The sequence below is a fragment of the Narcine bancroftii genome, chromosome 1 (assembly GCF_036971445.1).
Source record: "Narcine bancroftii isolate sNarBan1 chromosome 1, sNarBan1.hap1, whole genome shotgun sequence".
NCBI classification, from domain to species: Eukaryota; Metazoa; Chordata; class Chondrichthyes; order Torpediniformes; family Narcinidae; genus Narcine; species Narcine bancroftii.
This window is the reverse complement of record NC_091469.1, coordinates 267,795,078-267,808,800: the sequence shown is the minus strand read 5'-3', so window position 1 is coordinate 267,808,800 and position 13,723 is coordinate 267,795,078. Positions and strand designations below refer to the sequence as shown.

The 13,723-nt window shown below is 39.3% G+C and overlaps 1 protein-coding gene across 8 annotated transcripts in view; it reads left to right on the top strand.

The window, feature by feature from the left end:
- Nucleotides 1–13,723, top strand: part of plekha7b (pleckstrin homology domain containing, family A member 7b) — a 370,768-nt gene that overhangs the window by 335,071 nt on the left and 21,974 nt on the right. For all 8 annotated transcript variants that reach the window (XM_069897806.1, XM_069897811.1, XM_069897802.1 and 5 more), the window contains 2 exons: nt 2,394–2,485; nt 6,532–6,729. In XM_069897806.1, coding sequence (XP_069753907.1) covers nt 2,394–2,485; nt 6,532–6,729 — 290 coding nt within the window. The remainder of the gene's footprint in view (nt 1–2,393; nt 2,486–6,531; nt 6,730–13,723) is intronic.

Below are 13,723 nucleotides of genomic sequence, written 5' to 3'. Positions count from 1 at the left end.
ACTTTAAAATGGATCTTATTTGAAATACTGGAGCTCTGCCCAATGCTAGACATGTTGGGGCCTCACAGCTTTTGCAAGAGCTTTGAAGAGTACTCAAGAGACTTCTCTAATGGATTGTTGTTTACAAAAGGTAACAGATGAACGAGCTTGTTGGAGTCACATATTGTCTGGAGGAGAGCTTGCTGATGTAAGAGGGTCATGTGGTTTTGCAAGATGAGGGAGTAAAACAGGCTTTCTCTCAGAAAGAGAGAGAGAGAGAGATACACAGAGATCAGTTCTGCAGTGTTACACCCAGCAGCTGGGACTGGAACAGTACAAGCTCACAAGCTTGTAGAATGCCCCATTTTGGAAGATGGCCTGGTTAAAGCCCTTGTGATTCATGCAAGAGGAGAGGACTGGGTGTCTAATGTTTCACTTGGAATAAGGGAAACAAAAAAGAACTCTGTGGTGACCTGAAAGAAAGAAGTTATCATCTGGAGAACCCTGATGGGGCAAGTTTCGTCAGCAAGACACTGGAGTGGCTGATGGAATACATCAGTTGTGGATGTCCTGGAACAACAAATCTCTCTCTGAAAACCGACAAGAACCTTCCTGAGCAGTAACCATTTACCTTTCAAGCACCAAAGCCCGGTGAACTTTATAAATGTTAAATTCTGTGCTCAGTATAAGAATTGCCTGCAACCAGTGAACTTGGAGGAATGAGAAGTGAGATTGGACTGTGAACCAAATAACTTTTCTGAACTTACACAGTTAGGTTAGTTAAGTCAATAGAGATAAGTTAAAGTTTGATTCTATTTTCATGTTTAAAGATAATTAAAAGCAACTTGTTTAAGTAACCATTTGTCATGGTGAATATCTATTGCTGCTGGGTTTATGGGTCCTCTGGGCTTGTAACACTATGTACTCTGACAATAAATCTGAACTTTGAAATTCATGATGCAATTTACCCTGTGCATTTTGATGGCCTCATTGGCATTTTCAGAGTTGTGAACCTGTACTGTTTTGGAGTTTCTTTTTCTTGCTCCAATTTATTCTCCCCACTTCTTTGGACTGTTTCATTGACATTTGATTTCACAAGTAGAACTTTCCACGCTTAGTCTGGCAAATGGTGGCACATTGATTACTTTATAGAGACTTTGAATGTCAGCAAGGTGCCTAATTCTTGAAGACCGACATGGGGGAGTTGCGCTGAAGGATCTATTTCTGTATTGTACAACTCTATGACATCGTAGTTGAATCCAATCTTTTCCTCGTCTGATAACCACACGATTCCATAATCTTCAGGCAAGACCTGAAGCCTGAAGACCAGCACTTCTAGATTCAGAAAACCAAAATACATCAGGCTTTTGAATTTCTTGTTGTTACATTAATCATGGACTGCTCAAATAGAGAAAGCGGAATGTTCCAGCGCAGTACAAATCCTTCAGCCATTGAGGTTGTGCTGACCTATGTAAACCTACTCCACGACCATCTAATTTTCCCCACCCGACACTCGTTACCCTCTATTTTTCTTACATCTATGTGCCAAAGTATCTTTTGAATGCCCCTTTTGTACCAGCCTCCACCACCACCTCTGGCAATGTGTGGTAGGTACACAGGACTCTATAAAAGAAAACCTATCTCTGATATCTGCACTAAACTTTCCACCACTCACCTTCAATAGATACCCTCTAGTATTTGGTATTGACACCCCAAGAAAAAGGAACCGAATGTCCACCATATTCAAGCCCCTCATAATCATCTCTCCTTTTGTTAAGTCATCTCTTATCCTTTGTTGCTCCAAAAATAAAACCCCTAGTTCGGTTAACCTTGTTTGATATGATCACCATCAAAGGATGTCACTTAAATCAGACTGGTAACATTGGGCTATGAACAGCTTGACTGGCTTGGGAGTGATGAATTGCAACTCAGGCCCCCTTAGTTCAAAGTTATTGTCAGAGTACATACGTGGCATCAAATACAACCCTGAGATTCTTTGTCCTGTGAGCCAGGCAGAATTTCTAATTATCAGTAACTATCAACTATTCTTGAGAAGAAAGCAACATAAAGAAAAGAAGGAAATGTAAGCAAAAGAAAAGTAAACAGACTGCAAATACAGAAAAGTAACGAGAAAAGTAAGAGACCTTTAAAAAGTCTCTGTTTGAGTCTGTTGTTTCAGAGTTTGATGGTTGAGGGCTAACATTTAGCTCAGCTAACTCATGAGAGAGCAGGTAGTTGGTTGTTTCCTGGTCTCTATGGCTTAGGGTTAGGTTCTGCTCCTCCACCATTAAATCTGCCATTAAAATTTCCAATTGATAAACTTCAAAAATAACATTGAAGTACTGCAACTACGACATTTTACTGAAAATATCCTTTTGAAGAAAATCTAATTTTATTAAACAATTTTTTTTCAGGGATGTCATCATCTAATTCAGGGCTGCAAGAATCATCCAGCATAGCCTCTTACGTCACACTTCGCCATAAAAGAGATGAAAACAGCTCTAAGGTAGAGTCATCTTGAATCTGTTTCTTGTTTGACTGTTTGTGCAAGAAAGAAATTCAAACTGTCAGCTAAATTTAAATGATGGGTGACATTATGAATGCCAAGTCTTCCATTGAGCTGTGAAAAGTAATCTCCAATACAGTTTTATGTTAAATCTCTCAAAGTGCATTGAGAAAAAAAAATACCTTGAGTTAATCAAAACTATTGAGATTTGGTTGATTCCAGGGAAAAAAAAATCAATCAGTGATTTGAAATTTCTTGTGACAGATTTTGCATCATGATAAATGTTGGCTGTGGTATGTTTTCCTGGAATCTATTAGGATTAATGAATGAAATATAATCATTAAAAACAATTCTGAGAAAATATCCAATCTATTGTTAAACAACATAGTAAGTCCTTTTTGTTATTCTTCATTGTTTTATTGTTTTGATGCATTTAGGGAAATAAAGATTTTGTTAAATCAGTTTAGGGTTAGATATGTAGGATTACTTTTCCCATTTTATATTATTGCTCAGGATCTCAGGGTTTTGGGGGAAAAGAATGCATTTTATTGCTCATTGAAATGATCCTCTTAAAGATTCTGGGGTTGAATTTCTCCTTTTCTGTTAGAATAATGAAAAGTTATGAAAATAAAAGATAAATATCTGTCGATACATTTTGACTTCTGCATTTCTTGACAGAAAACTTAATGTACATTGTCCAGTCAAGTCAAATTTATTGTCATCGGATTGTACAAGTAGAAACTGACCGAACTGTTTTCTCCGGACCTCGGTGCAAAAAATATGCAGACACACAACCAGACGTAACACACACATAGACAAATAATAAACAGCTGGTGGCTGCTGCAAACCTTGTGCTTAATTTCATCATTGTGGGCTTGTGTTTCTTGTTATTTCAAAAGAGCAAAGGGCTTTTCTTAGATTTTTCCTGAGTTGTTGGGCATTCCCAGTGCCCATTATTCTTTAGGTTGGTTCATTAATATCCTTTTTTGAGTCGTCTATTAAGCATCCCATGTGCTGAATGATCACCAATGCTTTTATGCCCTGCCTCATTCGGCACGTGATGCATATCCAGCTTTTTAATTCACTTGCATTTATCAGGTGCTGACAAAGTGAAATAAAATGATGGATGCATCTTTGTTATCTTGGTAGTTCACAGATGTGTAGTTTTCTCATACTGCTTGGCTATCCCAAAGTACAAAGTCACAAGTGGGAACTGTTTTGAAGGATTAGAAATACTATGAGTTGGACTCTTAACTTAACCATGTTTGTACGTCAGAAATAATAATTGAGGAAGTGGGACTAGGCATATATATATGCATGAAGGTAAGAGGCCTCACTTTCTGCTGCAAGAGAGAAGGTGCATCAGAGCTTCATGGAATTTGATGATGACTACATATTGATTAAAGAGTATTAGGGTAAAACCCCTGTTATCCAGAATTCGAGCAACTGGCAGCATCAAGCAACCGCCAAAAAAAAAAGTGGAAAATAAGTAGGTAAATAATACGAAAGTTTAAAATTGGCAGGCCTCACCGTTAGTTTACCAATCCCGCAACCTGAAGCAACCAGAAAATTCACTTATCTACCAATTCCCATAAGTGCTGGATACCAAGGGTTTTACTGTATATTGAAAATTAAAATGAAAGTGTGACAAGTTCCAAGTGCGTAAAGGTGATGGGTGTACAGATTTGGTACAATAATGGAGAGATTTTCGATACGTGAGGAACAGGGACAAAGTGAGATGTGATGTATGTGAGGCTTGCCTGGTAGTTGGAAGGATATATATTTGAAAATACATTCACCAAAAACTACCGCCCATTAGATTATTGGGAGCCAGCATATCTAAACTTGTCTGCCGATTCTGAATGTCTCCGCAGAGCCTCTTGGTAGCATGTGGAATCAAGTTATCTCTTTCTTCCCACTTCAAACCCTTCAGTGTGCCATCTGAGGAGTCTGAAACCTGCCCTCCCCCTTGATTTTCTCTTTCTACTTTCCCAGATCACATTCGCCTTTTGCAGGACTGCCACCCACTCTTCCAGCAGGGCTGCACCTTTTGTACTTTCCCAAATCACATTCGCCTTTTGCAGGACTACCGTCCACTCTTCCAGCAGGGCTGCACCTTTCTATTTTCCCAAATCACATTCGCCTTTTGCAGGACTGCCACCCGCTCTTCCAGCAGGGCTGTACCTTTCTACTTTCCAAGATCACATTCACCTTTTGCAGGACTGCCACCCACTCTTCCAGCAGGGCTGCACCTTTCTACTTTCCCAGATCACATTCGCTTTTTGCAGGACTGCCACCCGCTCTTCCAGCAGGGCTGCACCTGCACTTTGTGATGTGGGCTCCCTTCAGGGTGAGCAGTCTGACTTCAGCTGCGGTTGGGAACTTGTGCGCTTGAACCACTGACTGATGCTCGAAAAACCAAACAAATGCAATCTTTGCCCCAGCTGAATTCAGAGACCTTTATATGGAGCAGATGTCACAGTTTTGGCCTGCTGCCTGCATTGCAGTCGACAGGTCTGGGTTCATCATTATTGTCATCTATCCTCCATCTTTGGCAACATCCTGATTTTTTTTTTAAGCCTAAGTTTTCACTTGATGCCACTTTAATGAGAAGGAGATTGAACCAACTTGATTCTGATTTTATTGTCTCATTGGGAGTACCAATGCTATACAGCAATGTTGCATGCTTGTCAAACAATATCTCAATAATATTCTGAAACACATTCAATTGGCTACCGTTCAAAGTAAGGTGACTTCTTCCACTCCTATTGGCCTGGGATAGGATGCTGACAATGGTGAATGTTGCAGAGCTATTGCTGAGTATCTTGAGATAGTTTGCTGTCGGTAGAACAGGTCTCAGAAGCATCAGGCTCAGGAATAGACCTTCGCTTTGTGGTGTATTTGAGGTCTTGACCTTTGAGATGTTGATCCCTTTGAGGTCTTGATCCTTTTTCATCAATCAAGCAAAGCTGTACTGGTGCATTGAAGAGAATGGCAAATTTCATCATTAATATCTGCATTCGCTGAGAGGAGGTTCCTGAGATATGGGAAGTGGTCTTTGTTTTCCTGGATCTCGTAATGATCCTTAAGGTCAGAGGGCAACATTGTGCAGCAGGGACGGGTTGGGAGAGGACCTTGATCTTGGGTATGTTGAATGTAAGGCCCATCCTCTCATCTGCTTCGTTGAACGAGTCGGCAGCATTTTAGACCTTGTCTTCTGGGCTTGTGTAATAGTAAGAATTGTCTGCAAACTGCAGTTGAACCACTGACGTTCAGGCGAATTTGATTCTGGAGAGTGATATTCATTTCCCACATCTTCTGGAGATGAGCTCCAGTCCCATGGATGGTTTATTGGTGGTGAAGTTCAACTATGCATAAAGCTTCAGACAACCACAATCTCATTTTGGTTGTATTATGCAGCTTTGCACTTGTTTCCTTTATATTTTTTATAAAAATATCTTTGTGTGTCTTGCATACTTGTGAAAACAATAGTCAAAATGCATCTTAAACATGGTGTCTCAAAAGAGCGAGTCTTTTTTATTTGTTCCCTTTATTCTCTTTTTGCCACAAAATTATACTTCAGAAGCTGCAGTGCTGGAGATAGAAATATTTTGTAGAGTTGGCCATGAGCATTCATGATGGTGTGTATTCAGGTATGAATTTTACCAGAATATTGAGGAGCCAATTAGTTCCTGCCATTTTATGGTCAATGTGACTGTTTTGTTTCATAGTTTAAGTTCTATATTTTATTTAATTAACTGAATTTAATTATGTTTTAAATTTGTATCTTTATGTGACTAATCTGGCTTTTGGCTAGCAAGGCTCTTTATCACACTTCTACCATTACAAAATAAAATGTTGTTAAAATGATTTGCTAAATCATTAAAAGCAATTTAATTCTGCAGCTTCAACAATAATGGCTTCATTGTTTTTATATGGAATTACATTTTTTTTGATTGAAGTTAGGTGAAATTTTGTAAAATCTCTTGTTTTTATAAAAGATGATTCAAAACAAAATTCTTTCCCTTTTTGTGCTGTTGGTGCAGGAAAGACCGAAGAGTGCCTTGGAACGCCTCTATGGAGAACACCAAAGAGGTAGAATGAGTGCAGAAGAGCAACTAGAGCGCATGAAGAGACATCAGAAGGCTTTGGTCCGTGAGCGCAAGAGAACGTTGAGCCTTGGAGAACGGCACTCTAATTCTTCCCGAACTACGTCCAGACCATTTTCTGCTGATGTGGGCTCAGTACGTTTGTAGTAATTAAGGAATCTACTATCTGAAATAGAGGATATGTATTTCAGAGATTCCATTTAAATTCTTAGGCTGATGAAATGCATTTTCTTTTAGTACATTTTAAACAAAAATAATATTAATCGATTCATGTTGAGTTATTTTCATCAACTTTGAAATGTTGGGAAGATATTGTTTTCGTGTAATTGCAGGTAAGGTGGTATGAGTATTGTGTTATTTGAGCAGTGCTTGTGAGTTATTGGAAGGATTTAGAAAGTAATCTGCTGGAGAAAAAATTATTATTAGAATGTGCTTTTAGCATAACCCACATTTAACTTTCTCATGCACAGATCAGCTTGAGTCTTTTGAATCCATCCAGCAGTTTTATGTCCATTGCAATTTTTTTATGAAATGGGAAAATTAAATTATTTTTGAGAACCATTTTTAGAATTTGAAAATGCCAAAAATGTAATATTATACTTGTAAAATGAAATCTATTGGAATTGAATTAGGAAATGCATTTATTGCTGTTGAGTATTGTCCAGAAAATTGCAACTAAAATGCTTTTTTTTAAAAGTACCTTATATAATCTTGGTTGTGAGTGGATGCAGACCCTATAATAATTGACTGGCAGGTGGCCTCCTGTCTGTTCATTTGCATTTTCAGCTGAAGTTGCTGATAAAGCTCAGTGTTGTGGTATTGATTACTCAAGGGCAGTAAGCAACAATTCTGTAACCAGTAGAATTCATGCTTTGCTATCCTAGGAAAAATTATTGCAGGCACATGGCGATTCCTGTCCATGACTATCTTTGTGTAATTAACCTTACGCAGCACTAGAAGCTTCAAAAGACTGAGCAATAATATACATTTATATGTTCCCATATAAATGTTCTATATCTGAATCAATGCACAAGTTACTAAATTGTTGGCAGACTATCACCAATTTCTTTTGCTTTCATGACTACTCTACTTACTTGTCAGTAACATCTAACTGGATCCCTTGCTTTTTATGTATCACCAGGCCTCACTGTGTTTCTGTATGGAAAAGCAATGTGCAAGCTTAGTTTATAGTATTTACAGCTTATCTCAGATCTTCTCTTACGAACCTAGCCTTTGATTGAGGTATATAAGATTATTAAGGAAATGGATGCAATAGAAACTGATTACATGTTCCTGATGTTGGGGGAGACTAGGACTAGAGGCCATAGTTTAAGAATACAGGGAAGGCCCTTTAGGACAGAGATGAGAAAAGATTTTTTTAACCCAGAGAGTTGTTGATCTGTGGAATGCTTTGTCGCAGAGGGTGGTAGAGGCGGGTTTTCTGGATAAGTTCAAGAGGGAGTTAGATAAGGTTCTTGTGGTCAGGAGAATTAAGGGTTATGGGGAGAAGGAAGGGACAGGGTACTAATAGTGGAAGATCAGCCATGATCTAAATGAATGGCCTACTCCAGCACCTATTGTCTATTGTCTGTAATTAAGTCCCCCTCAACTCACCTTAACTAAGATTGCTAAATGGCAGTGATTTTAATAGCATTCAGTTATGTTCTGACAGGCAAGGGGAACTGTGGCTTGTATAACATTGAAACCAAGTGCCCACATATTCACTCCTTCACTGCTACCGAATTTTTATCCTTTCAGAATTGGATTGAATTGAGAATACTAGATGCTGTTCTTTTGTTACATTTGGTTAATTTTGTTTTTTGTTTTCCAAAACAAATTTAATTATATTTAAAATTGGCACCCAGAATTGGCTGCCTGCTTTAACATTAATATTTTTGCACATTGATTTTTTTTTTTACAAAAATCACTGCTGCTTTTAACCCAATTAAAATCTAATATCCAGAGGGATCAAGACAAATTGTTAAAACGTATGTACATGTAATTTCAGTGGAAACGTATTTCTAAGTAATTTTATTATTTTGAGTTATATTTACAGAAGTGTTCTAGACATAGAAAACCAATTCTGTAGATGTTTAACAGATTTTGTATGTGCATTTTCTGGTTTTCCAACATTTGTGCTCAATTTAATATTCATTTGTAAAATAACTGTAGATTCCCATGTACAAGTTGCATCACTGATGGCAAATTATTATTTAAAGAAAGACTTGGACTGTGTTCCAGAGCCAGTTCTTTTTAAAAGATTTGTGCTATTAACCAAAACAGCCACTGGAAAATTAAGGTGCAATTTGTGTACAAGTGATTTATGACTGGATTTCATAGTGGCTAATAACAAGCAACATGGTTGGGAAATGTAGATGACATTTTACATTTAACCATACACTTGCAAGTTAAATATAGTTTGATATTATATGGAAAAAATAAAGTTATTAATTAAGATGTTAATCTCTGTTGGAATTTCCTTTTCCTTTTGACTAATGCTTTTAATTGTGTTTCGATGGATTGATTTAATCTCACCACAATGAGGCCTGGTTCTGAATACAAACTATTCAGTTATGCTAGTGTTTGACTGAAAAATTTAAAAAACAAGGAATCTTAGAATGAAAGAGTTGCATGAGATCCAATATTCTGGGAGTTGAGTGAATTTATCAGAAAACGAAATTATATCTCTGAATCTTGTCAATCTTTTCTGCTTGCGTGACAGAATATATGTCTTTGAAACAAAGTGATGGAATGTCTCTTTTTTCTCTCTTTCTGACATGTCACATTTGGTGCTTGTGCATTATTTATTCAGGAACAAAGAGTAGTTGAACCATTTATTTCATATTGCCAAAATGTAGGTCGATTGGGTCGAAATGGCCTATTACTGTGCTGTTTGTCTATATGTAATAGTTTTAGTTGTCTTTTTTTTGTTGAGGGTTTTGTACATAATCTAAGAGGTAAAGTTTTATGCATATTTTATGCATATATTATGCATATATGCATATGCAATTTAGTAGTTGCAAATATGTTTGCCATTTTTGTTGAAGAACATACTAGTTAATGTGACTGACAGTTTTTCTATTGGAGATGAGTTTTTGGCTGATGGTTTGAGTGTCATGTCTCTACAAAAATGTGATTGTAGCCTATTTTAGTTGTATGCATGCACTATTATTTTTTAGCTGGCTGCACGAGTATTTCAATGTACAGTAAAACCCCTGTAATCAGGAATTTAAGCAACCAGCAAAATAAATCACAGAAAATAAATAGGTAAAAAACATGAAAGTTTAAAATTGGCAAGCCTCGCTGTTGATTCTTCAATCGTGCAACATACATTCTCAAGCAACTGGAAAATTCACTTATCCAGCATTTACCAAACTCCATAGGTGCTGGATTCCAGGGGTTTTACTCTCTAAGATTTTTAAATTGAAGAGTAAAAGCATTTTCTCCAGCCATTTGAGCCACAGGAAGGCTTGTCCTAATGGAATCATGGCTTGACCTTCTCTCCATCGTATTTTCTACATTCATTTTAAACTTGGTGTTCTCACAATAGATTGTTCAATTTATTTGGAATTGCAGTGCATTGACCCAAACGCAATAACAACTACCTCTATTTAGAAGATAAGCCAATTAAGAAGTCCATCTTGTCAGGTTTGAAGACTTGAACAAGAAAGTCTGGAGATGTTGGGGTCAAGTGCAATGCACAAATATGCTAGAGAAACTCAGCAGGTCATGCAGCATTCATTGGAAGTAAAGGGTAACTAACGATTTGAGCTTGGGCGCTTTATTTATACGCCTATCTGTTTTTTGCTTACTCAAGATTTAAATTTATTTTATCATGTAATAAAACAGAAAATGTGATGTTACATGAAATTTCCTTTATTTTACTGTAAGTTAGACAAAAATTTGCTATCAGCAAATCATCGCCCCTTACAGTCAGTGAAAGGGAAGCAAAAGAGAGGCCCCCAGAGCGACTGTATGTCCATGGATTCACCTCCAGCACTCTCTCAGTCTCTGCATCCACATAGCCTTCATTCCAAACCATCGGCAACCCGAGCTGCAGATGCACACTCTGACACGATCAGGAAGCCTCCAGCACCCTCTTGCATCTTGGTTCCAATAACTGGTACCCCTTCAACTAGTTATGAGCCAGCCTTCAGCAGCCTGCAGCACTGTGTGAATCCTTTGACTGGAGTCACCAGCAGCCCACTTCCTATGTGGATTCCTCCCCTCGAGTCACCAACAAGGATGTGTTCTTCAGCCTCCAAAGTCCTTCACTGGTTGTCCCCTCTGATTCTCCTTCTCAAATTGGGAGTGGTCTTCCCATTGTCTGGTGCCTATGCCAGTCCTCCGCTTCCCTGGAGTCTGCAACCCCTTGTGACCACTGCCGACTATAGGTGCCGCCATCTTGGGCCAGAAACAGCGCACATGGGATTTTAAAATAAATCAGCATTAACTCCTTTAACAGGCCTTTTAAAGCCTTTACAGAGCCGATGGCAGTCAGACTGGATTGTTGGACCCCGCAGAGAGAGAGGAAATTTCGCTCCTCACTCTCTGAAAGTTCCCACCAGTGACAGAGCTGCCACTACAGCAGCTTTGGCAGTGCCGCTATTTTATTTTTTAAACCCGATGAAGTGCCCAGGCCCAAAATGTTGTTCAGCCTTTACTTCCTATGAATGCTGCGCGACCTGCTGAGTTTCTCCAGATTTTTTTGTATGTTTCTTGATGTATTGCTAGATATTATCCCCTCATACATGATGGAGATTTTTTTCACCAATAGTGAAGGTCAGATATAATTGGCCCTTTGAAGCAAACTTCTAAGGCTGAGAGTAAACAACTGGTGTGAATTATCAGCATACAATTTTAAAAGTGCTCTGGGTAAACAGGTTGGTAACTATTAAACTTTGATCAGCTATCCCATCTCCTTCCTTTGTGATTATTTCTCTCCAGAGCCTGATTTTTTAAAATTATTTTCTTCTCCGACTTCCACCCTGCAATGTTTTGATTTTATTAACTGAGCTTTGATTCTGAACCCACTGTGTTCCTTCAGCGCTACACTAGACTTTGGAAAGCAAATTGTCTTCCTCTAGCTTTGGGGAAACTGTGTGATGCAGTATTTCTGCATGTAATTTTGTTGAGAGAATGATGACGATGAAAAGTAATGGGCCTTCTATGAGATCAGCCGATTGCAGATGCTAGAATCTGAAGTCGAACACAAACTGCTCAAGGAACTCAGCAGATCAAGTCGCATTAGTGGGAGGAAAGAAGGGTTGACGTTTTCTCTTTATTGAGACTGGGGAGATATAGTAGAGAAGCCATTGTAAAGAGGACATGGTGGGATAAGACCATCATATGGGATTGATAGAGCAGAGATATAATATGGACAGAGGAAGTAGAGGGGCAGATACTAGACAAAGGGAGAGAGAAGCAAGAAAAACCAAGGGGTCAGGTGGAGGAAGATGAATCGTGCAGTGTGGATTGGGGACTATAAAACCAAGGCTACCAGTGCTGGAAGCAATGAGAAGGTGAGAATGGTAGTAAAAAGAGATCAGATGGAACTAAAGTTGGGGAAAGAATGGAATTATCCAGTGGGAAGATGGGGATGGAGGGGATGGAACTGTAGAGAAGGGGGGGATGAGAATGGGTGAGAGTGGACAAAAAACAAGGGGATGATGGGGAAGAGCAAAAGGTATACAGAAGAAGAAAGGAGGGACGATGCCTAAAATTTAGAAAATGATATATTTATTCCATTGGGTTGTAGTCAGCAGGCAGAATATGAAGTGTTATTCCGTTAGTTTGTGTTGACAGTGGAGAAGGCCCAGGACAGACAGACAAGTGTGGGAATAGAAAAGTGAGTTGCAATGACTCAAAACCTGGAGCTCAGGATGGCCATTATGGATGGAGTGTAGATGCTCTGCCAAACGGTCCCCTCATCTACCCTTGGACTCATCAACACAGAGGAGGCTACACCGGGAGCATCGAATGCAGTAGATGAGGTTAGAGGAGGTGCCCCTTGATCTTCCCCTTGGGTAGAGGGGTTGCTTGGGTCTCCAGATGGTGGTGAGGGAGGAGGTGTATGAGCAAGTGTTCCACCTCCTGTGATGGCACAGGGGCAAGTACTAGGTGTCATGGAGAGGTGGGTAGGGAGGGATGATGAACAAGGGAATCCTAGAGAGAGTGATCCCTACAGAAAGGGGTTGGGAGGGGTCCATGTGTCTGGTGGTCAGGTTGAATTACAGCTGGTGGAAATGACAGAGGGTGAATGTGGAGTGAAAGGTGAAGACAACAGGAATGTCAGCTCAAAGTTTTGACCTCCTTTTCTCCCACTGATGCTGCTTGACCCTTTGACTTTCTAAAAGATTGTCTCGTCAAAAAGACACCAATAAGCTGCAACCATGGACACTTTCAATTGAAGTATTTTTCACACGGCCAATGTGGTGAATTTTGTTGCATTACTGAAGCATGAATGCTGCTTTTTAGCCTGTGGCTGGCATGAGTGTTCTGCCGTTCCACTGTTAGTTACAATATCCTGAACAGCACACAATGTGCATTCTGCCTCTCCATCTTGTTGTTTACCTGAGAGCAGGTAAGATTCCTCAGGGGGCTGGTTTGGTTGCCCCATGTGAAGATTGGCCACAGTGGAAAGAAGGACCACTGATTTGCTGCTTTTTTTTTGGATGGAAACCTGATTTTAAAGGCATTGGTCATGGCGAATAATTTGAAGGAGTGAGGTGACTAAGTACCGCAGCACCAAAAGATCAGGGAAACTTGTATTGTCGCCATGTCTGCAAAATTGCTCAAAGCATTTCTGGACAATTTCTTGAAGAACAATGTTGTTTGGAAAATGGAAGCTAAATACACACACAGAAATCTCCGAGAAAATGAGGGCCTGCCAAGATTAATCAGAGTTGAAGGATAATTATTGGGAAAATTGATCTTTGGTGGAAGTGCTCAGAATTCTTGTGCATGAGTAAATATCAAGAGTTCCAGATTGGGATTCTCCCAAGTAAGATGAATAAGAACTGTTGTGACCCGGTCAAAAGGGTGGGTTGCACCTGAACCGAATGGGGAGGGTGGCAGGGTGAAATGTGAGGAGGATGTTATGAGGATGCAGGGTGACTTCGACAGGTTG